This window comes from Alligator mississippiensis, chromosome 13, assembly GCF_030867095.1.
Source record: "Alligator mississippiensis isolate rAllMis1 chromosome 13, rAllMis1, whole genome shotgun sequence".
NCBI lineage: Eukaryota > Metazoa > Chordata > Crocodylia > Alligatoridae > Alligator > Alligator mississippiensis.
Genome location: NC_081836.1, coordinates 52,486,309 through 52,513,687, shown reverse-complemented (window position 1 = coordinate 52,513,687; position 27,379 = coordinate 52,486,309). Strand labels below are relative to the sequence as shown.

Sequence of the window (27,379 nt, the reverse complement as noted above, 5' to 3'; positions counted from 1 at the left end):
GGGGATCCAGTTTCACTCTGCCTGATCCCCCATTGACCAACAGTGATCACTGCTTCTCTGCTGGAACCAGCCAGGCAACCCTCTAGCTGCAACTGCTACTGCCCGCTGTGTCCAAGCACATCTTGGGTGTAGTGGAGACTTGAGGCTGGAAGTGCCTACTTCAGATCACTGCTCAGACACTCCCCATGTCACCTCCTTCACAGTGACTGACCTCGACCCTGCAACGTTAAAACAGTTTGGCCCAGCACCGATGTGGAACTCTCCTGGGTAATTAATGGTTCCATATTTTGTAAGAAGTAGGGAAAGGAAATGCAGGTGCAGGACCCACCAGTCCCAAACTGTTTGAATACAGATCTCCTCTCCCTTGTCACGATGCCTCTGCACCCCATCGATTTCAATAGAGAAACTCAATAGAGTACGGAATAATTGTTTAATTGTTTATCATGAAGATTATTGATTCTGATTAAAATGTGTGGCATGTAATAAAGGAGGAATTGATTGGAGACACCGCAGCAACTTGCCTTTGAGAAGCGATTCGATTCAACTTAATCAGCACTTATTTCCATAAACACACCTCTGACTGCAGGATCCTTCACTGCTTTGTATGAAGAGCACTTCATTTTTTCCCCCTCTCTCAAAACATTTCCTTTATGGCTTGGCATTTCTCTGCAGCATGCTCTCGCTGACACACAAGTGCCAAAAGGATGGTAAGCTATTAGCTGCAGAAAGTCTTTAGTGATAGCAGCGTGCTCTGCAGAGTACGACGCAAAGGTCAATGCCTTGCTCTGGGAGGGCTGGGCAGGTGTTCCAGGTTATGCTCTCAGAGGGAGGGTGAGCCCAGTAGCATCTTGTGAGGATTTAATCTGATTGAGTTTAACCAGCTTGCAGTTTGAACAGATCACATTTTGTATCCAGGCTCCCAGGGCAGAGTTCCGGTCTGCTGCTAACGAGTCATCGAGATTTTTTAAATCTCCATTTTTTGTAAGATAAAACCTGACCGTTACTAAGAAACGATGACTATAGAGAGTCCAATTAATAGAATTTAGGTCCAAGCAAACCCAAAGATTAGTTGTTTCTGCAGGAAAGTTAACTGACCCCATGTGATTCTGCAGGGCCTTTTCACCGGCATGGTACAGCAGTTTCATGTGAAGTTTGGCTACGGAGACGCTCAAGCATCGGCTCTGCTCTCTTACCAACAGGTGACTCCATCTTGAGGAACATCACAGGGAAGTGTAGCTCCAAAGCACTGTAGAAAACTCTGCTTATAAAAAGACACTGTGGATGTGTCTGCACAAGACGTTTATGGCAGAGCGAACTAATTAGCTCTGCAGTAAAGCGTCTACACATGCGGTGCTATTAGGCCGGAGTAAACTAATTAGCTCCTCCATAGGCTAGTACTGACCAACACAAGTATTATCCTAGGGCAGAGTTATTTAATCTGCCTCAGTACACGTGTAGACACTGACTGGGGCTAGCTGGGGCACAAGGGTGCTAGTGTGGGGCTGCCTGCTGGTTAACCCCCCACCGTAGCACCCTGGTACCCTAGTCAGTCCCTCCGCAGCACACTGAGTTGGGTAGGAGGAGCACCGAGCTGGCAGGCTGAACCCTTGGGCCCCCTGCTAGCCAGGACTGCGCCACCCCAGCTCAACATGCTGTGGGGACCTGGGCGTACGTGTAAACACTGTGCCTGGGAGCAATAAACTCCAGAGCAAACTGCGCCGGAGTTTATTGCATCAAATTAATTTCACATGTAGATGCGCCCACTTAGAAGCAGGCAAAGCTGGGATTTTTCAAGGTAGCAGGTGGCCATTTTTATTGGGTTTCAAGGCAATCTGGGTGCTTGCCTACCTACCTTCTTTGAAAATCCCATCATTAATTAGTCTAAATAAGCTTTAATAACTAAAGAGGTAAATATGCGTTTCCACATTCATATTTTGGTTATTTTCCTATCAAAATAAGATAATCTTATTTCAAAATATCCTTATCGCTTTTATTATGAATTTCTTCCCATCTTGGCTGATGCAAACTTAACATTTTTTCTGACTCTTCCAAACACATGCACTACTTAGGATAGACCCGAGAGCCTTTGGACTCAACTTTATGGGATACAAGCAGGGACACACAGCCAGCCATTAGAGAGAGAAAGGTCTTGTTTTATGTAATGACTCTCATATCCAAGATATCCCTAAAGGCTTAATAACTGTTATTACAGTGAAAGTGGGAATTAAGCAGTGAGCTATTACATGCTCAGCAACAGAGCTTGCACTGCCACGGAAAATAGAATAGCTTCTGTTGAGGTGCAGAAGGTTTCCCATGATGCTGAGTTTCTCACCTACATGTTGTCAAAATGCCCCCCCCTTTTGTTTTTTTAACTGCCATGTGGACAGTCGTCACTGGGCTGATACCTCCATGTGATGGGCTATTATTATCAGCAGATGAGTATTAATTTTAAATTTATTTCAAGGATTTACAGCTTCTTGCCCTACAGACCACACCCTGGTGAGGTGCAAAGGTTTGAGTATCCCAGCAACCTTGAAAGCTATCACCAAGGAGCAGGGGTGGATCCAGGGGGGCTGCAGTGAAGCAGTCACAGCCCCCTTTGATTCCTGCTCCACCCAAAGTTTAAAACCAACTACCTGGCAGTAGCAGCTGCATTTCTATTCAGACAGCAGCCAGGGAGTCACTTGACTTCACAGCTCATTGTAATACACCGGATTCCTTCTAAACTCTTCATTCCACAGGTGTTAATGACCCTCTCTCCTCTAAGAGGCCTAATCTTCCACCAATCGAGCCATTCTTTCTTCTGCAATGACGGTGCCTGTTAGGTGCTCCTGGTAATGTAGCTCCCATTTTACAAACTTGCAGACTGTTTTTAACTCTAGCTAAAAACATCAACTTAACTGTGGAACTAACTTTCAGTGAAGCATTAGATGCAGTGTCAAGATGCCCAAGAAGGCTTGAATTTGTTTTATGATTCTGAAAGAGATGTACATTTAATTCTAAGGGCTATACAACTAAAGAAACAGCATCTTTTGATTATTTTTGCCTATTCTGTTTTTTTATACTTAATGCATGATATAGCAACTTAATGCACATTCCAATAAAACTATATTTGTTTTTTCTTCAATCTTAAACTGAATAATATAGCCCTAATCCCGTAGCATATTAGTAAAGCTTCCAGTTTCTTTTTACCTGGAGAAAAGTGTGTGTTGTATTGCATGTGATGATAAACCTCACTATGTGCACCCTGCTTTTTGAAATCCTAGATCTGCCCATGCCAAGCGAGCACTAACCCACGCTGGACAGACCAAATCATAGCGAACAGAGGAAAAGTGGTCTGTGGTTCTCCAGCTCATGATTATTGTTAACAAGGCAGTCACTGAGTTAAACAGCAAGAGACAGAGCAATGGGGGAGCCCTTTTCTTGCCTCAAGTGATATCTGAAGGCCTGGGGAGGATTCAAATTTAGAGACTGTTAGATAATCATATTTTATCAACTAAAAAAAATAAGCATAAGTGCAAAAGATGCGACTCTTGCACTAACATGCCAGACTAGAGCAAGTCCAAGTGAAGAAGCTAAACTCACATTCTTAGGCACTGCCATGAGTGTTACCAATAGAGCCAAAAGTTGCTGTTGCCTCTACATGAAGCATGGTTTACAAGATTATGGTGCTAGCAATTCCACCACTGATAGTCTCTGGCTGTGTCTACACAAGCAGTGGGCAGCGTAGTTGTTACTGCACAGTCATTTAGTACTTGCATAACCAAATACTAAATGACTGTGCAGTAGCTTCCCTACACATTTTTTTTTCCAGACACTACTGTACAGTAGCAACGAGACACTGTGCAGTAGCTTGTCACTACTGCTCAGTAGCGTCACATCATGGTTAGTGTCTGCCAATGCTACTGCAGAGTAGCATCTCGTGTAGACATGCTCACTTGGTCCGAATCAAATTCTTCTTAAGATACAAGCAGAAAAGATGTTTTCCTGGCTGTTATCTTTGCAGTCCCAATCTAGAATATGAAAGTCAAACTGGGCTCTTTCTTGCTTGTGCATAAATGCCAGTAACAGATTATATAGACCAGATTTTGATATGCCTTATTTCTATAATATTTTGGGAGAATCTCTCTCCTACATACATAACTACCTGGATTCAGTTACACCTCTGCACCCATGCATTTTTTTCCAATTAGCTTGCACAGGTTTATAAAAGACAACTCTGAGTTTGGAAAACAGGTAATCATTTTGTTAAGACATGTTCCAGAACAAGATCTGGATGGTTAAGTTACAGGTGCCCTGGCAGAATGCATGAGAACCACAGGATGGAATAATGGAAATTTTTAGGGCAGAACTGAGCTGCAGGGTAGAGCTGAGTAGAAGAAGCCTACAAATGTCTGTTCTCATGTGTCTCTGCTAATCAGTACAGTTAAACCATTACCCTTCTTTCCTGAGACTGTAATGTTTCAGAAGAGAAGGAGAGACCTGAATGCAAAGATAGGAGCATAGGAGGTTGCATATGGTCAGTACTGGTCTGCTGTATTCCCACAAAACAACAGACTGAGAGAGCTGTGGCTCTCAGGGGGTGGCTCTATTGCCTCCTGAATGAGATTTGTGTCTGCTGCCAAGAAATGAGCCCTTCCACTCATACCCACTGTGCAAGAAGGCTCAGTGTAAATCTATGAAGTAGATGTCTCAGCGTGGCCTCGACTATATCCCAACATCATGCTCAGACTCGGGTCATGTCAAGCTGTGTGCTCCATGAATTTGCAGGTCTGGACACCCACAGGGCAGTCACAAGTGGAGGGGCTTATTTTGCCACAGGGTCTCATTCAGGAGATGATGTAGACATACCCATACGCTCCATTATACTCACTGCGCTGGTGAAGACATGATGCTATTATAACTGCAAGCATTACCTACCTCTCTTTTCCGTAGTGATCACTGTGGCTTCCAGAGGCTCCCCCCAGCCCTGTCTGGTCTTGGCAGAAGTCCGGAAGATATATGCTGATTCTGGGTTGAGATCCGTAACAGTGAACTGCCGGACTGTTGAGCCAACTTCCACTGTGGTGAACTTGTTGGGGCTGCTGTTTGCCAGGCGATAAGCGATTTGATATCCTAAATTCATGGTAACAAATGTAGAATAGCAAAGGGAGAGAGGGAGGCTTAGGTTTGTTTTTCAATCTTTTAGTGGGGGGGGGGGGGAGTGGAAATGCCAAGACTATTAGCGCATCTTAATTAATTACTAATTTGAAAGCAGAACAAAGAACTTTGCTTCTTTTTGTGTTTACTAGCTGAGTTTTACAACAACTCCACCCCCAGTCAGATGTCGTACATTATCAGGGAAATTACACACACGGTGATGAATGGAAGGGCTTTCTCGGTAGTAATCCACCGGAAAACTTCTTTTACTTTTCATCCTTCATAAGAATGAGCTATGAACACAGATTCATCTTTCCTGAGCGTATTTGTACATCGAGAGAATGACAGAGGAACCAGGGTCTACACAATTGATTTCAACAAAGCAAGTCAGTTCAGGGAAACTAATTCTCTCTCGACACCAATCCCTACCTCAAACGCACACACTTCTGGCATGTGGAGCAGAGCCTGCTGATTGAGACTTCTTTAAAATACGGTGCATACAGATTATTCAGGCAGTTTAACAGTCACATCACTCATGCAGTTAATTCTTGCAACCGCTGCTTGCAGTCATCCTTTCCTGTCCACCTGTAGATCCACAGTTAATGCTCGAGCTGTCATAGTGCCTTTTTTTTTTTAACAGTAAAAATGAAATTGTAACCATGATGGTCCAGAAATTAAGCAAAAGGCAACGATTTCTTAGGGTGATATCTTTTATTGGACCATCTATGTAGCCGGGATAATGTCAGACAAGCTTTCAAATGCAAGACCTGAAGTGAGACTAGAGGAAGAATGTCTTGCATTCAAATGCTTGTCTAGCTCTATCCCAGCTACATAGTTGGTCCATTAAAAGATATCACCCTAAGAAATCTTTTGCTTCTTGCTTTTTTTTTTTTTTTTTTAAATCATTCAATGCTCTTCTCTCCATTGCAGGAAACCGCAGGCTGCGAGGTCCTATTGGAACAATATCCTTTTGCCACTTAATAGTCAGTTTAGTTGAGAGCTCTATAGACTCTAATCTCCATTCAAACCATCCCATAGTTATGAGTTTATAGTTTATCACACATTATTAATGATCCAACTGTGCAAACTAGCAGGTCCAGAGTTCTCACACGCCACAAAAGGAAACGACCCCCCAAAGAGAAAATGCCAAATGTTCAAAACCATTCTGGAAATAAAGCAACTGCACCAGACTCTCTTCTGGAGCTCGTTGGCAACTTTCAGTCCAGCTGCTACACTCCAAAATCAATTGATACTAGAACTGGCGTGGTGCTTCGTTATGAAGCTGAATAAAGTCAGGACTGTTAAATGCTTTATGAAGTTGCACAGGAAAAGGCAGCAGCCAAAAAACCACCCTAAACAAAACAGCTGAATTCAGCCATGCCTGAGTTCTGCCAACCCTCTGCTCATCTTTTGAACTACAAAGAGGTCTGCAGAGACACAAGACTCATTTTTTCCCTTGGACTTTATAACCCAATGATTGTTTGAACTCCCACCAAACCTTGGCTATATTAAGAGCAGAGGGAGCCAAATATGGAGCGTTTCATATGCGAAGGTCAGCTCGTGGAAAATGAAGGACGTTGGCCTAACTGGACATTGGGAAATACTGATGGAAAATAATTCCCACTGAGAAACTACACTGATCCTCGTAATCATGCTAGCAGAAGAAGGCAATGAGCAGAGTTCACATGCTTTTTCTGGGTAAACTATTTGTGTATGCATGTGTATTCTCCCGTGAACAGTAGAATTTAATTGGGATACAGATGGTGTTAATTGTGTGTGGTGGTGCTAATGAATGGCTCTCTTTTCCTTAAATTTCCTTGTCTTTTTTTTCCTTGGAGGCAATAAGGAAAGTGGTGGTGAAAGTTAATGGTGGGGAATTGAAAACTAATACCCTATGGTGCTGGGAGCCAAGGTTTGTGGCTACACCCACACTTGGGTAGGAAGGCCATTCTTCACTGGTATTCAAGTGATATTCAACTGATCTCAGCCCATGCTGAAGCAATGCAGCTGCAGATGACAGATTGGAAAGCCAATATTTTCAAGCTTAAGTTAGGCATCTGAATAAGCAATGACATTTTCACAGCACCTATAGCTCCAGCTGCCATCACAAGGAGTGATGGGAGTACATGGCACATGTTCATACTGAACATTCACATTGAGCATTTAGGTAACTAAATATAGATTTAACCTTGATTTGCCAACCCGGTTTTGAAAATTTTGGCCCTAGACTAGAAAATAACCTGAATAATAAGGGTATTTTGTTGGGGGATGTTTAATGAGCATGGGGCTCTGTACTGCCATGGTTAAACTGCCTTTGGTACCTAAAGCTAGCCTGAGTACCTTTACGCTACAGTTGGCAACGTGTATATACTCTTATACTAACTTTTTCACAGCTCGCTGGCTAACATTAGGTACTTAACTAAGATTTTCAAAGGCTGCGAACACTCACAGCTCCTAGCGGAGTATATCAGGATGCAGCCAACTGTGAACATTTTAGCTGTACATGTTTCAGAAAAGCACATGTAATCTAGTGCCTTCTTTACCTCCATGTCAGCTCTCCTAGACATCCATTTTAGACTCATCACTGTGGGACTTCTGCAACTTTAACAGTACAGAACTTAATTCCCAAGATCGCCTTGGAGAGGAGGAAGGCATGTATTAAAGGCTTTTCTGCTTATGTACGTATGCAGAAAACAGAACTGAGAATAAAGGCATGTGCTCACCCTACCTCCCCTCACCCGCAAAAGAAAAAATAAAGGAGAGGAATTGCATTGAAGGAAATTATACAACAGCAGGAGAAGTGCAGGAAGAGGCACTTGAGACGGCTAGAGAAGCAAGATAAGAGAAGATAAGACCAAATAAAGGAGAAAGAGCAAAGCCTGGAGGGAAACGTGGACTATTAAGAGAAAGGAAAACTTAATCTACATCCTTGCTAAAGGGTAAATATGTTATCAAGGGCAAAATCACTGTTGGTTACTCTCCTCATCTTCTAATACCCTTTAACTATAAAATATACTTGGAAATATAAGAAGTGAATATAAGGAAAAAAAATGCATTGCTAAATGGCAACACTCAAGTCTAACTATAAAAAGATGTACAAATTAGTCAGCAAAAAACATCTAAATACAGGGATCATAACAACAGGTTGTGTAGCATGAATTCTCACTATCTTTCAATGCTTCTAGGCAACCTGAAAAATGTACCAGCCATCGCTGCTCTCATTAGTCTGTCGTATTTGCTGTGCTGGCTGATGATCTAGGAAACGATCTTCCCTCCCTTTCTTTATTTTTGGTGGTGCAACTGAAGTCTCAATGTTATCTCTTGGATGCCTTCTTGCCATCCTCTTGCTCTTAGCTCCCAGACGACTGAAAGATTTTTGGAACCTGCCCCTCAGTCCCTTGGGTCACTTGCTCCTATCATTATCCTCGGATGATTCAGGCATCCACGACATGTTATCATAAAGAGCAATTCTTGTCTTGTTTTTGAGTAACACTGTAGATATGACCAACAGGGTGCGGAGACAGGAGTATTTAAGCTATGGTCTAGGCTTAGTTAATAATTAAGGTTAAAGTGAGCTCAAAATGGTAAAATGACTAGGTTGCGAATTTTAGCAACAGAAGATGGAAGAATGCAGGAAGTGTTTGGTGAAATCAAACACGGTAAATCAATAGAGGTAAATGGGAAGAGTTCAAAGAGAAATTAATGTATGCTCCAGGGCTAGAAGAAGCAATGTAGCAATAAAAGTGATAGCAGTTAGAAAGGCTCTGTAGATGAACAGGAAAACTCAGAAGGCAACAAAGGATAAGAGAGTGTCATAGAAATCTTGCTCAGAGGAGAGCTGGAAAGATTATTGAATGAAGGCAGCAAAACTAGAAGGAAAACTTAAGAACAGGATAAAAATAAATTATGCCAACTGAGTCAGGTGCAGAGAAGGCCTGACTACAAGGGTGAGTAGGAGAATAAAGAGTCTCTCTCAACTTTCTTCAGCCTAGGAAAATGAGAGAGGATATGAATACATGAGGGAGGTGAACATCAGAAAGGGGAAAGAAGTATTTAAGATAAGGGGCAATGATCACACAAGAGTAAATGGGTATAAGCTGACCATGAATATATTTAGGTTGGAAATTAGAAGCAGATTTCTGACCAGCGGAGTAGCAAAACTCTGGAACAGCTTTCCAACAGGAACGGCAAGAGACAAAAAACACGACTGGTTTTACGACGCAGCTTGATCGGCCTGTGATGTAGTTGCCAGTGATAACAGGAATCACACTTGATGACCCAGAAGGATGCTTCAAGTCCTATGTACCTGGATTATGATGGGAGAAAGACTTTTACAGATAAAAAAACAGAAGGTCACGAATGAAAGATTAAAAGCTTTAAGAGGTGGCTGGCCGAATTCTTCAGGAAGACGAATGTACTTTAGAGAGGGTGATTTCTTGATGAAGCACCAGGAGAACTGTGTAAGGTGCTGTGTTGTGACCCCATCTCTACTCCTCTCCCATACTGTATAGGATCCAGCACCCATTCCTTTCCACTGATTTCAGTGGCCTTTGGATCAGGCCCATGGCACATCAAATGAGTAGATGACTTCTTTAGGTCCTCATCGTTTAATTAAAATGGTGCTTGTTTGTGCCTTAGCATCTTTTGATTTGATTTTTTTTTTTTTTGCAAGCAGTCTCACAGGCCTGCATTTTCTGAGCTGAATAAGAGGCAGCCCGTTAAGATGCCTGTTAAATGTTAGGTCATTGTAACACAATGACTTGATTCCCCAAAAGGAACAGGCAGGAGGACAATGACACACAATGAATACTAAAGGAGCTTTCAGGCGCATCACAATACACGGCCCTTCAGAACTGACATCGCTGGCCCATGTGGCTATGGTACATCATAGAGACAAACACTTATTAATATGTCACTGAAGTTAGGAAAGGCTGAATGATATTGGGAGGTTATAGCCTGCCCGGTGCAGCCACAATCCAAGTGTGGTGATTTTACTGCATATCTGTTTAAGGGCTGCGGGGGGGTGGGAAGGGGTAGCATGTGCGCGAATGCAGCTTAGGAACAAAATACAAATTTGCAAACATGGGATTACATCCAATTCTGCGTCTAATTCCCAGTGAAATTCTCACAGAGTTTTGCAATAAGCTTCAGGTAAATGTTAGGCACAAGGGTACCACGAGGAATACTAACCAGGAACTGGAAGGGTGCCGAATGAGTTCTCGTTCCCCGAACGCTTGCAGCGAGGAACAGCACATGCCCATAATAATGCATCACTTTATTTTAATAGCATTTAAAGAAACTGCATGGGTTGGTAGGTGGATCACAGCAAGGAAGGTAGAGAAGAGACTCAGGTGGTGAGTGAAATGCTCCCAAAAGGGGAGTTGGAACTATCTACCAGGTCTCCACAGTAAAATATTTAAACACACAAACAAGTAGTTCTCCCTCTAGGTACCTGCCAGTGTTTCATGCTGCTAATCTCTCTCCGAAATGCTAGAACATGTTTTTGATATAGATTATAAAATCACTAGCCGCAAAGGTGCTCGCATACTCAGAGGGCAAAACTAGCAGAGCAGGAACATTGATTCAAAGGCTTGGAATCTAAATTTACTCTTGCAAAAAGGTATTTTCTTATTCCAGCCTCACTAGTGGGCAACAGGGCAACCTCCAGAATTACATTAACCTGTTTTTGCCAACATTTCCAGTTCAATACATTTGGCTGTGGTGGGTACAAATGCATTCTGAACATTCATTGACGTAATGCGATTTAAAAAGGCAATACAGGAAAAAGAGCTAAACTTGTAACCTTCATTTCCCTGCAGGGTTAGAGTACGACTTGGTTTTTCAGCTCTCAGTATGAGATGCTGCTTTTCCTACAAGGCACAGCAGAAATATCCTAGGTGGGTGTTTCTTACCCTTTCACTCTGACAACTCGTGAACCTAAATATGGTTATTAATTTATCATTTGTAAAACAAAGGCAGGAGGAGAAAGACATCGGACGTTCAAGAGCCAGCCTTCAACACACCCAGGGAGTGGTTAGGTGAGATTCCCCAGGACGAACTTCTAATGGAAAAAGGAGTTCAGGAGAGCTGGATGCATCTCGCACAGAGTCCCAAAGACACAGCTTGATGTGGAGAAAAGGGGGTAAGAGACTATTGCAGTTCTGTCTGAAACCCTTTAATGACCTGCAAATCAGAAAGAAATCATAGAAAAGTGCAAACAAGGACACATTGGCAAGGTCAATTATAAAATAACAGCACAAACCTGTAGGGACAGCATGCGAAAGGCTAACGTACAGAATCATTTACAACTTGAAAGGGACATGAAAGGCAGTAAGGTAAGTAGAGAAGTCAGAGAAAAATATAGGTCCATTAGTTAATCAGAAAGATGAGCAAATAACAGATGGCAGAGAGAAGGCTGAAATGCTCAATGCCTTTTTTGCTTCAGTCTTCACAGAAAAAGTTAATTGTAACCAGATGTTTAAACACAATTAAAATTAACAACAAAAGGGATCCGAACACAGACCAGAATAGGTAGAGAACAGGTTAAAGACTATTTAGAGAAGTTAGATGCATTCAAGCCAGCAGGGCATATTGAGATTTACCCAAGAGCACTGAAGGGATTCGCTGAAGCAATCTCTGAACAATTAGCGATTCTCTTCAAGACCTCCTGGAGGACAGGAGAAGTCCCAGAAAACTGGAGAGTAGCAAAGAAAGAAAAGAAGGACCTGGGGAATTAAAAGACCAGTCGAACTTCAATACACAGAAAGATCCCGGTACACATTATTAAGCATTCAATTTGTAAGCAACCAGGGGGCTAATAAAGAGATGAGAAAACAGCCAAAAGATCATGTCAAACTAATTTATTCTTTTGATTGGGTAACCAGCTTAGTGGATGGGGGAAAGAGGAGATGTGATATAGCCTGACTTCAGTAAGGCTTCTGATATACTCCCACATGACAGTCTCATAAGCAAACTAGGTAAATATGTTCAAACTGAAATTATTATAAGATGCATGCACCACTTGTTTGAAAACCCTGATCAAAAAGTTGTCATCAATTATTCACTGACAAACAATGAGGATGTGTGAAGTGCAGCCCTGCAGAAATGTGTCACAGGTCTGGTACCGCTCAATTTTTTGATAGGATAGCTAGTCCGCTTGTAAAATCTGCAGATGACACCAAGCTGGGAAGGGATGCAAGCGCTTCAGAGGACAGGATCAGAATTCAAAACGATCATGATAAATTGGAGAAAGGGTCTGAAATCAATAAGATAAAATTCAATAGAGGCAAGTGCAAGTGCTTCATTTAAGGGGGAGAAAAAAAATCGAAGGTACACCTACAAAATGGGGAGCAACCAATTAAACAGCAGTACAGCCAAAAAGGACCTGATGGTTATGGGAGATCACACACCAGTGTGAGTCAGCAATGTGATGGTATTGCAAAAAGAGTCAAATCTCATTCTGGGATGTATTAAAAGCAAAGTTTCATGTAAGACGAGGAGGTAAATTATTTCACTCCTGTCAGTACTGGTGAGGCTGCGGCTGGAGTTCTGCGTCCAGTCTGGGGCAGTGATCTTTAAGGCCCCTGCCATGTATTACATCTGTTACACCATTAACTTATTAATCATGCAATAAATTTAAACCAGCCACACATGCAAAGTCATTACTGCACCATAAAAATGTCCATCCAGCTATAAAGAGAGCCAATGGGCTACAAAGATAGTACTTGAAAACCTTTAATGCTATATATAGCTGATTTCTATCCAGCTTCAGTCTGAACGCGTGGTGGGGCCCTAAGACGTTTACAACTTGAAGAGCATCAAGAGGAGAGGGAGAAGAAGGATAAAAGGGTTTGAAAATCTGATTCTGGAAGAAAAGCGGAAACAAACTGGGTTTGTTCAGCTTTGCAAAGATAAGACTGAGGCAGAGGTAGCCACAATAACCAATTTCCAGCATGTAACATAAGTGCTCTAATTCCAGTATCCATCAAGGATACAACTGGGATGACCTGTTTGACTTGCTGCAAAGGAGATTTAGGTTAGATACAAGAAAAAATGTATTAATGTTTAATCAAGCACTAGAGGGGAGCTTACGGAGCCCCCATCATTGGAGGCTTCAATGAACAGGTTAGGGACAGTGTAGATTTACTTCATCCTGCCTCAGAGCTGGGGGATGGACTAGGCGATATCTTGAGGTCCCCTCTGGCTCCACCTTTCCATAGCGTCCCCTCCACGTTAGCTCCCGTAGTGCATAGGAGCCAACCAAGAATGGATCCCAACTGTATGTGTGCAAAGAGAGTTTTTTGGCCTAAAAGACTTTGCATTCAAACTAGGCCAAGGTGAGCAGCTGGGGTTTTCCCTAAACTTTCTATGGTTGAAATCCTAGTTCCCACTGGAAGCAAGCAGAAAGGACAAAGAGGGCCTTTAAAAAAAAACAAAAAAACCAACAACCCTGATCTGCAGGAATACAAGGCATGGTTCTGTCTTTGACAGGTAACTACTGCCAAGTTTCATGCAAACCTTTTTTTCCTTGTGTATAGGAGATCCCTGAACAGCTGCCTCTAGATCACATCTGATGACTTTCCTGCTGCTTCAGGTGCTAGAATATCATCACACGAGTACTTTGGGCTACTGCACACCTGAGCAAACAATTTATACAGCTCCTGTATCAAGATTTTATCATAAGGCAAAAAAAAAAAAATGCCCGTTATTTAAAGGAACACGGTCAACTTAGTAAAACCTTAACCATGGATCCATCTTAAAAGTCTTCTAAAGCGATGGGAAATAATTGCAGAAGTCTAAATACAAACCCAAAGTACATCAATGCCAAGGAACAAAGCACAGAGGCAGCTGAGTCTAAAAAATGAGCTCAAAACGAGACGTCATCCTGAAGGGTAGGGTACAAGGAAGGTGATAAGATTTTTCAGTCTTGTCATTGAGTTGGCTCCTGCTATTCCCCTTGATGAAAAGCCAATTGTGAGTTAACTCCTTGGGACCTGACAGATGGTATTCTTCAAAGAAAAGCGATAAAACACATGAAAAATACATACTACTAAAACTTCGGCACAACCTGGCATCGTGAGGGGAAAATAAACAACTCTCCCATGCCTTAGACTCCCAGGCAGCTTGCCAAATACTCGTCCCAACTGTATACAAAGCAAAACCAGATGGAAACGTGGATGACAACTGACATATAATGCCATGACCTGGAAGATGCATCTGACTCAGAGAAATGTGCAACCAGAGGCTCAGAACGGTGCTATATTCGTTGCGCATCATTCCACTGACCCTTCCAAGCCCTCGCCATTGGGTACCACGTTTTTCAGCAATGTTTGTTTTCAGCAACTAGCAGGCTTGCATGTGCTTTCCAATACTAAGAGCAAGAGGAAGAAAGAGCAGAAGCGTCTCTTGCAACAGCCATGGCATTGGGAAATTTAAATTCTGCTTCCTTCTTACCCAGAATAATTCCATTGGGCTCCTCTGGGGGCTGCCACACAATCCGTACGGATGTCAATCTCACCTCGGGGAACACCAGCCTCACGGGCGGCCCAGGAGCTAAAAGGAACAGCAGAGATCATGAATGCAGATGTGTGTTAAAGGGTAGAGGTTGCAGCCGTGTTGGTCTAAGGACATAGGTAGACAAGGTTCTTTGGGTAAATCCAATCGCTTTAATTCGACCAAGGAAGAGCACAGACCAACTGCAGATGCTTCTTCAGCCTGACGAAGGGCGTTTCCAAAAGCTTGCAAAGATGAATTTTTTCCAACTATTTGAGCTGATCTAATAAAAGATTAGATTTACCCAAAGTACGTTGATGCCCAATAACTGGTCTAATAAAAGATTAGATTTATCCAAAGTACATCAATGCCTAATAATTGGTCTAATAAAAGATCAGATTTATGTCTGCCGACGTGTGTTAAAGGACTTACTAGTTCTAAAAGGTGTTTCTTGTTTAAAGGGTTTTTGGTTGCAGCTGTGTTGGTGTAAGGACGTAGGCAAGCAAGGTTCTTCGAGCAGATGCGATATCTTTTATTAGACCAACTGAGTAGTTGGAAAAAAGTTCTTAGCAAGCTTTTGGGCGCAGTCACCCTTCTTCAGGCATAGGGAGTGAACAGCAGACTTCCTACGCATCTACTCCAAGAATGGGCTTCCAAGGGAGGCGGTGCTCTCGCCTACCTTGGCGGGTCTTCAAGAGGAGACTGGACAAGCACCTGGCTGGGGTTGTCTGACCCCAGCGCTCTTTCCTGCCCAGGGCAGGGGGTTGGACTCGATGACCTACTGAGGTCTTCTGACCCTAACGTCTATGAAACCTTGCCTTGCTTGTTTAAAGACTATTCTGCTCACTTTACAAAGTCAGCCCAAGAAGTATCTAACCCATACTGCAGAGATGGCTGGGAGCTTATGATGCACTCTCTCTGGGTCTCCCTATCTAAGGTTGAATTTCTCCAGCACCCTAGAAGAGCGAGTGATACTGCAACCGCACATCCAAAAGTGTTTCTCTGCACCTGCAAAAATGTGTTTACAAGGATGTTTTCACAAATGAGTTCTGACCTCTGGGAGAATTATCTCATAACCGGAGAGCTGAGAATCTCTTGAGCCAACCAGATTACTCCCTGCATTGAAGTCACTATAAAACTGATTATATACGAAGAAGAGAGATGCTGAGCTACCTTTACAGAGAGAGATTACATGTCAGCTTAATCCACTTCATGCCTGTTGAAAGTGAATAATATCCTCTAACCGCGTCGACAGCCCTCGCTCTGAGCTCCCTCCCGACTGTACATGTGCGTTCGGAGCACCTGTGCCTGAGCACAAGCACCCTTGTCAGGTCAGAAGCACATTAGCACAGCCGGCTGGCAGCCACTTTGCCCAGCACCGGTTCACAAGGTGAGTTTATGCTAATTCACACATATGCAGCCGCCAAATTTCCCCTTAAGCACAAATCCCACCTGTACTGTCACTGATGATACTTTTAATTAAATTGAACTGAGAGGAGACACAACATGTTTATGTCGGGAGTATGGAGATGGAAGAACAATTTGTGTCATTTGCCAACGTGCACGTTAGGAGGGAACTGCTATAATGGGCTTGTCTTTGACAAACAGCCTTAAATATTTCTCATTACATTCCGGTTTATGCAATTCAGTGAATGTTCTCTCTCCCTGTCGAGTTTTGCTACAATAATCTCCTCTCTGCCGCTTCTCTCCGAAAAAGGCCAACTCGCCACACCGCCACTGGTTTGGGAGAATGACTAAAGTAGCAATGGGGGGTTATTGCCCTCCTCTTGTGAGCAAGGCACATCCTCGCTCTTTCACAGAAAACGTTGCAGGAAATACTCTTTTAAGTCAGAAGTTTGAACATGTTTTCAGACCAACACAATTACTCCACTATATGGAAACTTGCAGTTATTTATTTTCTGCTGGGAACCCTTGGAACCAAAAGGGGTCTGATTTTTTTGTTATTATTATTAGGAGCAATAAAAAAGGCTTCCTACCGACACATGCATTATCCTCTGTTTAATATGAAAAATGTACAGAAGCTGAGAAGCTAACCTTTAAGTGTTTGACATCTGCAAAGTGGAAAAAAAAAACTCCATTTTTACTGCTGATTTAAACTTCAGTGAAATACAACCAGCAGGAACACTTTCACCAGCAGACAAGTTAAAACAGAATCGGGGGCTAACTCGAGTCCTTTCAAAACATCAAACTGCACTTAGGAAGCCGTGAGTTCATAGGAAGCATTGGAGGCAATGACAAAGGGAAGGCTACATGGTCATTTTTCAAAGGTCAGTATCTTATTCTTTTGCAGAAGTCTGGGAATGGATTACCGCAGTAGCACACTCCATATCTCCTTCAGGTCCAATCAGGGCTAGATTTGTTTATTGCTTCCCATTACCAACAGTCTTTTTTTACTGCTATGATTGAAGTTCAGTAAGAGTACGTAATTGGGTTGTAAAAATTCTCTTCGGGGTGGAACTAGCTGCTAAGTTTTTAGAACAGAAGCATTTTTTTCGGTCAATCTGGGAGGGGGAAAAAATGCTTTTCAGTTTTGGAGCCAAATGTTCAACGATGGAGTGATGTGGATTTGTACCAGCTGAGGATCAGCTCATGCAAGCAATTCTAAATGCTACCACTTGGGGCTAGGTTTTTACATTTCAAGAATGAAAGCAGCTTTCATCTGGAAGAGAAATGCATGGAAAATATACGTCAGCAATCCATAAGCTCACCGTCATCCTTGGTCCTCTCTATGACTGGAGGAGAACTGGGCACCCCATCTCCAATCCGAGTGAACGCCAGTACCTGAATCTCATAAAGCACGTATTTTCGCAAGCCGGCCAGCAGATGAGATTGGGTGTGGTTACCTCTCACGACTTGGCTCTTTAGTTCAGAGTCCAGGTCTTTTGCCCGATAGAGAATCTGCAGAGCAAATGCATAAAAGTACAGTCAAGTCATGATCAAAAGGATGAGAAAAAAAGGGTGTGTGTTGTAGTTCTTCGTGTTCTTGAAACACAAATAGCTTCACAACTGCATTTTTCCGAGTGAGGTGACAAAGTAAGCCTGCCAGCATGAGCACGGCTTTGTATAATTCAGAGGGTAAGATATGAACCGTCAATGGATACCTACGGGAAATCATTGAAACTACAAACTTGAAACTGAAAGATTATGAATGTTCAAAGACAGAGAACATTATTAATGCCCCTCCAGTTCTGCTGGGGACTGTGCCCACATCTCTGATGTCTTCAGGCTGAACACACTGCGGTGACCTTCTGAGTAATGGCTCAAGTCTGGGGCTGCCTAGTCCACAATTTTGACAGATGAGCTTTTCTAACCCAGTGAGATCGGATGATCACATGTCTGGAAAAACAGCCCATTTTTAACCCTCCTCCAAAAGTGGTGGGCGAATTAATACGCGTCTTGTCCACAGGAAACAGTGAATGGTGGGGGTGGGGAGGGAGAACCACCCAGGCATTAGAGATCAGGAAAGCATGACACTTCTGTTGCGCACCTTGTAGCCTAAGATGAGACCATTCTGCTCTGGCTCAGGAACTGCCGCCCATGTCAACAGGATCTGAGTGGAGCTCACCGCTTCGGCAGACACGTTCTCGGGTGGAGCAGAAGGAACTGCAATCAGAGAATGAAAACACTTTTTGCATCGTCTGCTCCATCCCCTTCCCCTCTGAGGACTGTTCTCTGACGAACATTTGCTCTTCTCGTAACCAGCTGAGCTTTAAATGTTCCTTAAGAGACCATTCCGCAGCTAAGAGACATCACTCCGTTTTTCTCCAATACTCACCCGAGCTTTTAACTTTCTTACTTTATCCCATTATCCCTAGTTCTGTTCTTCCTTCTCCTCAACCTAATTTCCCCTAATTCATGTTGCAGACCAAGATGCTGGTGAACCGCTAAAAATTCTGCATTGCGGAGAGTCCCTGCTTTGGTACAAGGTTTGGTTTATTAAAAAAAACAATAACAGAAAAGCATACTGGGATTTAAATATTCAGCAGTCTGTATACTTTGCAGTGATTAGAACTGAGTTAATATTGGGTTAACATCAATGTCTATCACTTACATCTCTGTCTCACACATGTTTTATTTCCCTGTGCTAAAAGCTTGAAATCCTTATGTACGGGGAGTTCATCTTAAGGTACAATCTGTTCCAACAAGAAGTTTTATGCCTGCCACACTCCCTATATGATTCAAAGGAAATTATAGCATTGTGTTTAGAGTTAAGGATAATTTCAACCTTTGGACTGAGCTCGGACCTCCAGATATATCATGAACTGCTCCATCCTGTAAGCCTTTTGATTAGGTTGAAGTATTCAAAATACGATTGGTACAGGTACATAGAAGTGAAAGGTATCTTGTGGATCTGCAGGGTACTCTTTTGTAGATCTTTACGTGCCTCTTTTGCTTAGGGCCTTGTTACACGGTAAATTTAGGCAGCTTCTGGAGCACTTAATCCCTGGACTGGCTGAACATTAACATCTTTTAAGTGGTTTAAAAGCACTCATCATTCGGCTTACAGTTGCACCACTCCAGGGCAGGATTACCTCCCATCTGTTCCTGTTCCATTACTGTGTGGTCACTTCCCACAGCTATTCCACCCTCACTGAAGTCCTCCAGTATCCCAGAATGCTCTGAGCTCCAAGGGGCCTAACACTTTTTTTTCTCCAGAGCTCAAGTGATGCCTGCCAGCCTGCACCCCGCCAGCTGGGCTGCTGGCCAGGCACCGCCTGAGCAATAATGCGCCCAATCCTTTTTTCCCCAGAGCCACAGTGCCTCCCACCACTGCCTAGACCAGCTCTGCTCCTGTTGGTGGTGGAGTGGGAAGTGGGCATTGCCTGGACTCCGGAGAAAAAAGGATCAGGCCCCTCAGAGCAAGTGAGCTCCAGAGCTGCCGCCTGCTCATAGCAGTAAATCAAGATTAGACCTGGAGCCCAGAAGCCAGATGCAGAAAAGTGGGTCCAAGGCTAGAAGGCCCAGCTAGAGAAAAGGGGAAGAGGTCAAGAAGGCCGGGGCCCTGATAAGGGAGTGATTGTACAGTAACACCTGCGAGACATGGGTACGGCTATAGGGAAGTTCAGCCCTTACAGCTACAGGTGCCCTGGGGCGCAGGCAGGCCAATAGAGCCCACCAGCCTGGGAGTAGGACCAAGACCAGTAGGGTCTGGGAGGATCTGCTGGTGGCCAGAAGAACTGGGGCTCACCCTAGGGCCCTTAGGCCTCCTCCCTTTTGATCAATGAAGTAAATCAAGGCATGGCAGGTAAGTGAGAAGGGGAGGGCACCCTAGAGCTGGAGCAGGGCAAGGGTCTCATGGTCACCAGGGGGAATCATGGCCACCACTGGAACCTGAACCTTTTCTACACTGGGCTTAAGCTTGGCGGTCCCACTCAGTGTGGAGCTGCCGTGTCAGTGCAACCAGAGAGCCCCCGGGAAGCTGCTTTCCCAGGTCTCCCTGAAACCAGCACAGCGGTGGGTGCAGTGACTGGGTCCTGCCCCCACTCACCAAGCCTCTGGTGGCAAGTCACAGCTATGCAGGTGAAGGACAGTCACAGCAGGTTTTTTGCCTTACCGTGTGACTGCTCCACAAAGCCGAACAACACTAAGCCGATTAACATTTGTGCAGCTTATAGTGTAAGGTCTAACAAGGTCCTAGTTCTCCAAATGTTGTTGTTCAGGCTTATGAACCTTAAGCAGATGTAGGCACCTAAATGCAATCTTATTCCACCTTGTTCGAGTCCCTGAAAATCCAGCAGCCCAGCTACTTTTGTAGCACGCTGTCTTCTAAGCCTCAAAACTAAAAACTAATAATTCAAAAGCAGTGAGGAGAGGAAGGGCCCTCCTACATTTTGCACTGCTTTCCTGGGTATGCAGTGTGGATTTCAGTCACACTTAAGCACTTACCAGTTGGAACAGGACTGTGCCTTTCATCATCACTCACCTGAGAGGGGCTAAATATTCTCTTGGCATTAACTACCCAGCCATCATAAAACAGCTGCACAACCACCAACATTCGGGGCATGTTGAACACCATTCTGTTATGCAATTAAATTTGGTGGCTTTTTCCCACTGCCCTTTCCTATAAATACCTGACAGGCAAAATCTTTTTGAGAGAACAATACACCTGCCAGCCTTCTGAGACCATGCACCAAGGAAAGCTACACAAGCACACATGGGGAAGGAGGTCTGAATCGGTCCTGAATGCATTGCAAATAGGAGCACAATCTCCCCGAGAAAGGCAACATCTTTGCCTGCCATCCAAGCGAAGGAACAGCAATCCTGTTCGGGAAGGTTGGCTCCTAGCAGCAAGAACAGGATAATGAATATGACATGAGAATTAATATAAATTGAAAAAAGATACAACAACCCCCACTCCTGTGCAGTGAAGGTTAACCGCAGACACAGTCATTTTTTAAGCAATTTTCCTGTTACCAATTAGTTGGGACATGCGAAACAGAGCGCTGTAACCCGACAATGCAGCATTCAAAAATCCGATTTTTTTCCCCCTCCCCTATACTGAAGTGGTTTTTTATCTTCTCCTAGATTTATCCCCCACAAGGATATAATTATGTTAAAGGAAAATAGACTGCCAGAAGCCATGAATGTCTTTGGATGGCTGCCATAACTTTATCTGCAGATCTTCACAAAGAGCTACTCCCACATGAATCACTTCTGGAGAGAGAAAGAGTGGAGGGGAGAAAACCAGAGTGAGCGTAAAGGAAAGGAACCCTTTTCCCAGCCACATTTATCCTCCTTGTTTCATTTTGGTGCTGAATTTTCCTTTTAGGAGAGCTTTCCTTATTTGATGAATGCCCTTTTCCTTTTTTTGGTCCACGGTCATAAGATAGCCCGAATTTCAGAAAACAGAATTTCCCGAATTTGAGGCTGAGGCCATGTTCATTATGTAGACATATTTCTTTTGGGTATGAGCATGGTCTCTAGTTACTGCTAGGGGGAATCTAATGCTACCAATGTATCCTCTCAACTCTCAGTGGTGGTTAGAACAAATAATGTTCCCTTCCCACAGGAAAATTAGGAATCTAAGCCTAACACCTAATTGGCAACAGCATGTGCCGAACCTTCCCCAAATCTCTATTTGTTGTGTGTTTTTTGGCATGCGGCTGCAATCCTATTTATTTTTTGATGATCGCATTTCTATTCTAATGAGTATCCGTGTGTTTGTGTATTCTATTTAGTGAAAAGGAGGCTAAACTTATGGTTCGCTTTATCGGTCTTTCATCAATTGTCAGAAACAGATGACAATGTTTTACAAAAATCTCAAAGCTGCAAAGTAAGAGGCTTGAAAAAACTGAAGCTAAATCTGTTGGACTCGTGGAGGTAGCTGGAAACACTGCCAGCTGCATCAGAGGACCACAGACAAGAAATGGCAGAGGATGGTGTTTTCCACTGGTCATCAGCAAGAGGTCAGGACTTTGCAGCGTATTTCCATCCTCTGCTGATTCCACGGGGACCACCTGCCTCTAAGGAGGCCTAAACATGCCTGAAATGCAGCAAGGGGCATGCTCTTCTCTCCATCTGTCAGGGGTGGGCAATTATTTTGGGCGGAGGGCCACTTACTGAGTTTTGGCAAGCCATCGAGGGCCACATGCCAGGCAGCCAGGGGCAGATATATATTCATTTTCTAGTTTTTAGGGGCCCCGCAGGCCGGATAGAATGGCCTGGCAGGTTGCATCTGGCCCCCGGGCCACATTTTGCCCACCCCTGATCTTCGTGAATGGCAAACCTCACTGCACCTTGATCTCCATTTTGATTTTATTAGGGTTGTACATTTATATCAATGGCAGTTGAGGGTTCAGAGCTAGGTGGGTGGCAAAATAACATAGGTGTAGCATGAAATCCTCTTGGCTTATCAAGTTAGAAACCATCAATTGAATCAAAGGAGTAGGGCTGCAAGACCTCACGAGGTCCTCTAGTTCAGCCCCCAGTTCAAGACAGGATCACCCCTGACTAAACCACCCTAGCCAAGAGGCTATCTAATTTGCTCTTGAACTGAGCAGGTTCAGCTGCGAGTCTGGCCCCACTTCAGCAATCAAACAATGCTTTTTCTCAGCCCTTTAACTGCTTCATGAAGGTCAGGCTAAGAGCTTGGTCCTCCTGCTAGGTACACGACCGTGCTGATTTTTGTCAGAGTGGCTAAGCACATCCACCTTTCTGAGAGCAGAAGGAGCCCCAAAGTACTAGGACAATAGGCTGATGTATGTGAGATGATTTACATGAAAACAAGAAATGATGTGCTAAAAAAGCAGCAGTCACATCGAAGTCAGGTTGAATTTGTGCTAGCGCTGCGAAGGTAGCTCCTTATTTCCCAGGATTTCATATTTTAGCTCATTTGTACCAACCTGCCTAGAAATGGGGCTTGTCATTCAGTGACTGCTTCACTTAGTAACATCCAAGGAGTTATGCAAGTTCCCAGAGCATGAAAACATTTTGGACCAATAAAGTCTGTCTGGCTTTGAAGCCCAAATTCATCCTCGACACTTGCTACAGGATACCGTATCCCCTTTTGCCTTTTCTCATTTTCCTCTATGGTGTCCTCAAGCGGCATCTCCCGGCCAAGCCCTCAGCACTGTTTCTTCAAACAGCTGCTCCTGCTGCTTCAAAACTCTTTCGAGTGGAGTACTTCAGAAACCTGGAGCACCTGGAGTGACGTGCCACTTATTGCTAGCACGTGTGCTCAGCTATCTGGGAGTTAATCACGCAGCCTAGAATAAACGTGGCACCTAGCTGCAGCTTTGCTTTGTAATAAAGATTATGGTCTCATCCAGCTGCTCTGACATCCAGGGCTGGTTTAGCATTTGCAGCCTCATTTCTCAGGCTGCCAGCATGGTGTAAGTAGTTACAGCACTGAAACCCCTCAGCCATGGAAATTAGCCTGTGCTGAGCTGCACACTACTACAGCTAAACTGTTTCTGGTACCCAAGATAGCTGGCTTAAAGGTGCTCAAGTGTTTCTGCATTACCAGCAGCATGCAATGCGGACGTAACCTATGACTCTGGAAACCAAGATACTAGTCCCAGTTCTGTTACTGATCTGCTGTGTGGCCTTGAACTGGTCGTCTTTGACCTGCTTGTCAGACGCTGAGAACCCAACCTCCCGGCCAAAATTAACCTAGGTCTCCGATCTGTGGAACCGGGATGGCGGTCCTTATGTACTTACTGACTTCTCTCACATCAATATTGGGAGAATTATGTACAGAGTATTTGGAGCATGCAGATCTTCATATAATGGTAAATATTAGCATTATGCTCCTATTCCCAAGGGGCAGGTAGAATTTGCTTCGACCTCTCTCGGTGTGCCCTATTTGGCCATCAATGTGAGGCTTGGCAGGTTGCTTCCAAATCAGATAAAGCTTTTGTTGTTGATACAGTATGCTGTTCTGCCGACATTTGTTTTTTCTTTTATGCCACTTCATCTGGAAACGTATGGCCAAATGTCTGACCCTGAGTTGTGCCCCGGTGGCTTTATTCTAAAAATCAAAGATGGGCATCAAAGAAAATACACGGGAAACAAACAAAAATGCTAGTCCTTATAGCATGGGTCGCAGCTTTACCTCATTGCAATTCCAATTTTCATTCCCCCCGCCACCTACAATCACTTGCCAAGTGACATTTTTTTTAGTATTGCAAGACAAAATATACACGTGTAACCTTTGATCTTTAAATGCTGATCAAGAGCACTGTAATCCCAAGATTTTATGAAATCAGTTAATCTCAGTATCTATTCTATTTCAAAGGAGTTGTTTGAAGAGCAATAGAGAAAAGAAATGCGGTATCTTTTTATTATGATACAGAGTGCTTCTCAGCTCTTTTATTCTGGGTCGCACTATCTCAAGCTCCATTACAAATATGTCTTGTTTAAAATACCTCTGGCAATAACTTTCCAATTACTAGCTCCTACAAAACAATATTTTAAAGAAAGATGTTGATGCCTTTCTTTAACTTTTTCCCTTCCGTTCGTTCAAAGGTCAATTATTTGTATCAGGAGACCAAATCTTGCTGCTAGGAGCATCTGCAGCACTCACTGGTAATTTGGGCATGGTCAGCATATGGACAGACTCGTGTCCACACAATGGATAGCATTACGATTGAAAACACTCAAGTTTAAATGATTATGAAAGAATACTTATATGAACCCTGTTTAAACACGGGTCACAGGAACAGTGCCTTATTTTTATTATTGACTATTTTACTGGTTTCAAGTAGGGGCAATCTATCTAATTCTTCACTTGCAACATAAAACCAAATTATATTAGGGGCATCTAAGTGGGTCCATGAAATAGGCTTTATTTGAAGTTCCCTGAGTAAGAATGAGTTATTCGAGATCTGTCTTCTGCTGTTGCTACTCGACTGATCTACCAGGCTTTTTTATTGTGTTCTCAATATTGCAAAAATAGCTTTCTTCTGGTATCTAAAAGTCTCCAAACTGGTTTAATATCTGTATATGTATGCATGTGTGTGCAGATATCTATCTCAAGCAGACAATACATTTTGTGTGCTCAGTTGCTTGTTGCTACCTGCATAGGTGGGTAGAAAACTTGCCATTGAGCACTCAGATAACTGGTAACCAGAGGAAAATACATATTTTGTTTAAAATCTTCCCCAAGAAAGTACGTCAAAAGTATAGTGTCTGCATGTGAATGAGTCTAGAATAGTGGTTCTCAACCTTTTTAGACTCAAGGCACTCCTGGATAGACTCAAGTAACCCCATGGAAAATGCCAGCTCTGTTTTCACTGAAACACTTTAGAGCAGTTTTTAAGTTGCAAAGAACTCAGACCACAAGTGTGGATTTCTGTTTGAAATCTCAAGACTGGGAATCATGTTTGTAAAACTAACAGTGCTAACACTGTGTGGCAGACCTCAACACCTTTGAAAAGATCGTAAGGAACCCAAGTTACCGTGGCACCTTGGTTGAGATTTACTGATCGAGAGCTTGCATTTCCAAATTTAGTAAATATGCAAGAAAGAGCGGTTGAAGAAGAGGACAAAATATTGCAAGCGCCAAGATCCTTCTTCACAGAAGCAGATGCTCCCCTGTGACTTACCAGACTCCCGCGTGCGACCTCTCACCACTTGACTCCATGGTCCTGCTCCAATGGCATTGAAGGCCTGGATTTGCAGCTCATATTCTGTCCACTCCTCCAGATCCTCAATAGTGTATTCCCTCTCTAGCCGGTCACTGATTACTTTCATCAGCACAGAAGACTGCAGATCAATGCGCCAGAATTTTATCCTGTAGCCCACTGACTCTGGGTTCCCATTATATTGAGTATCGGGGAGAGGCTGGCAGTTAACAACAGGAAAAGTGCAGAATTAACAAGTTGCTAGTCTATGCTTTTCAAACCGTACGTCACATCTCTGAACTCCCACATAATGAATATGCCATTGAGAAATTTTTGGATGGGGAAAAGGTTAATTCTGTGTTTTCCCTTCATTTGTTAACCAAATTTATTTTGCATGCAATATACTTGTAATTTTTCTGTGCCACGTTACCAAATACCTTGTCGGAAAACCGACAGACACACAAATACACCCCTTAGTCAATACACATGGAAGTGATGCCAATACAGGAAATTGCAGAGCTGCATGATAAATTGTGGAAACCAGTGATAAATGGCAGAGCTATGTGATAAATACATTTATCACGCACCTTTGACTGCTTCACGGGCTCTCTGCCCATTAATCCATCTAGCTGGGATTTATTCTAGCATTGCAACCCCCTGAGCGGCTTCAGACATTTAAAAAAAATTAACCTCAGCTAGAAATGTCACCACCTGCTCTACCAAAATACCTTAAAATTATAACTGCATGAGGCCAAGAATGAGCAAAATTCAGCCCTCGATCACTGAGGGGTTTTGATATGCATTAACATTTCATAGCTTTAAAGTTTATATCCTATGGGCCAGCAGGGCTAGAAACAGGAACTTCATTTTGTTGGAAAGAAGGAATTCCCAGGTCCTAGGGGACACAGAACTCACTTGTAGCGCTTGAGGGGCAGAGATTATCTGACTTTAAAATACTGACATTTTTATATACGGAAAAGCTAGATTGGGTCATTTTTAGTTGCATTTGTGACTCCCCTGAACCCTGTGTGGTAGGATTCATAGTAATGAAGAATCTAACTTCACAAGGGTTGGATATAAAAGACGGGCTTAGACGAAGTTTTATAAGTCTCTAAAATATTTTTGAATTAGTTTTGCTATAACATATGTGGTTCCATAGAGCGTAGCTGAACATGTGATATGCGACATTATGGGTACATTACTCGTATATGGTGAAACGGTGAGCAAGTAGGACGGGTCATATTAACTGAAGATGCCATAGTTTTTCTATGCATGCTAAAGGCACATTCATAAGTGCGATGTGATGACTCCTGGAGGACTGGAAGTGAAGTGTGGCTCCCACTGGGAGTCTCTTCTTTCCATGGATTACAACTCCCACCCCTGGGCCTGCAAGATTATATATTCTGAAGCTCTAATATGTTTATATACAGAAAAGCAGAGACAGCCCTTGCCCATTCCCAACTTCACAGCAAGGTCACCTGGGGGAAAATTCAAGATTGTTCAGGCAGAAGAAGAAACATTTTGGGACTGGTGATATAAAGGCACCTACCCGAAGGGAGTCGGAATACTAAAAATACAAGTGAGACAGTTTTACGGGCAACTTGGGCAGTCAAAGATGCATGCTGAATTTATTTATCAATATCTCTGCTATCAATCACCTGGTT

General features: G+C 43.3%; 1 protein-coding gene across 3 annotated transcripts in view; it reads right to left on the bottom strand.

Moving 5' to 3' along the window:
• SDK1 (sidekick cell adhesion molecule 1) overlaps nucleotides 1-27,379 on the bottom strand; it is a 683,598-nt gene that overhangs the window by 77,417 nt on the left and 578,802 nt on the right. For all 3 annotated transcript variants that reach the window (XM_019494663.2, XM_014610818.3, XM_019494664.2), the window contains exons 25-29: nucleotides 25,698-25,935; nucleotides 18,140-18,255; nucleotides 17,361-17,550; nucleotides 14,593-14,691; nucleotides 4,921-5,115 (exon numbers count right to left, since the gene is read on the bottom strand). In XM_019494663.2, coding sequence (XP_019350208.2) covers nucleotides 4,921-5,115; nucleotides 14,593-14,691; nucleotides 17,361-17,550; nucleotides 18,140-18,255; nucleotides 25,698-25,935 — 838 coding nt within the window. The remainder of the gene's footprint in view (nucleotides 1-4,920; nucleotides 5,116-14,592; nucleotides 14,692-17,360; nucleotides 17,551-18,139; nucleotides 18,256-25,697; nucleotides 25,936-27,379) is intronic.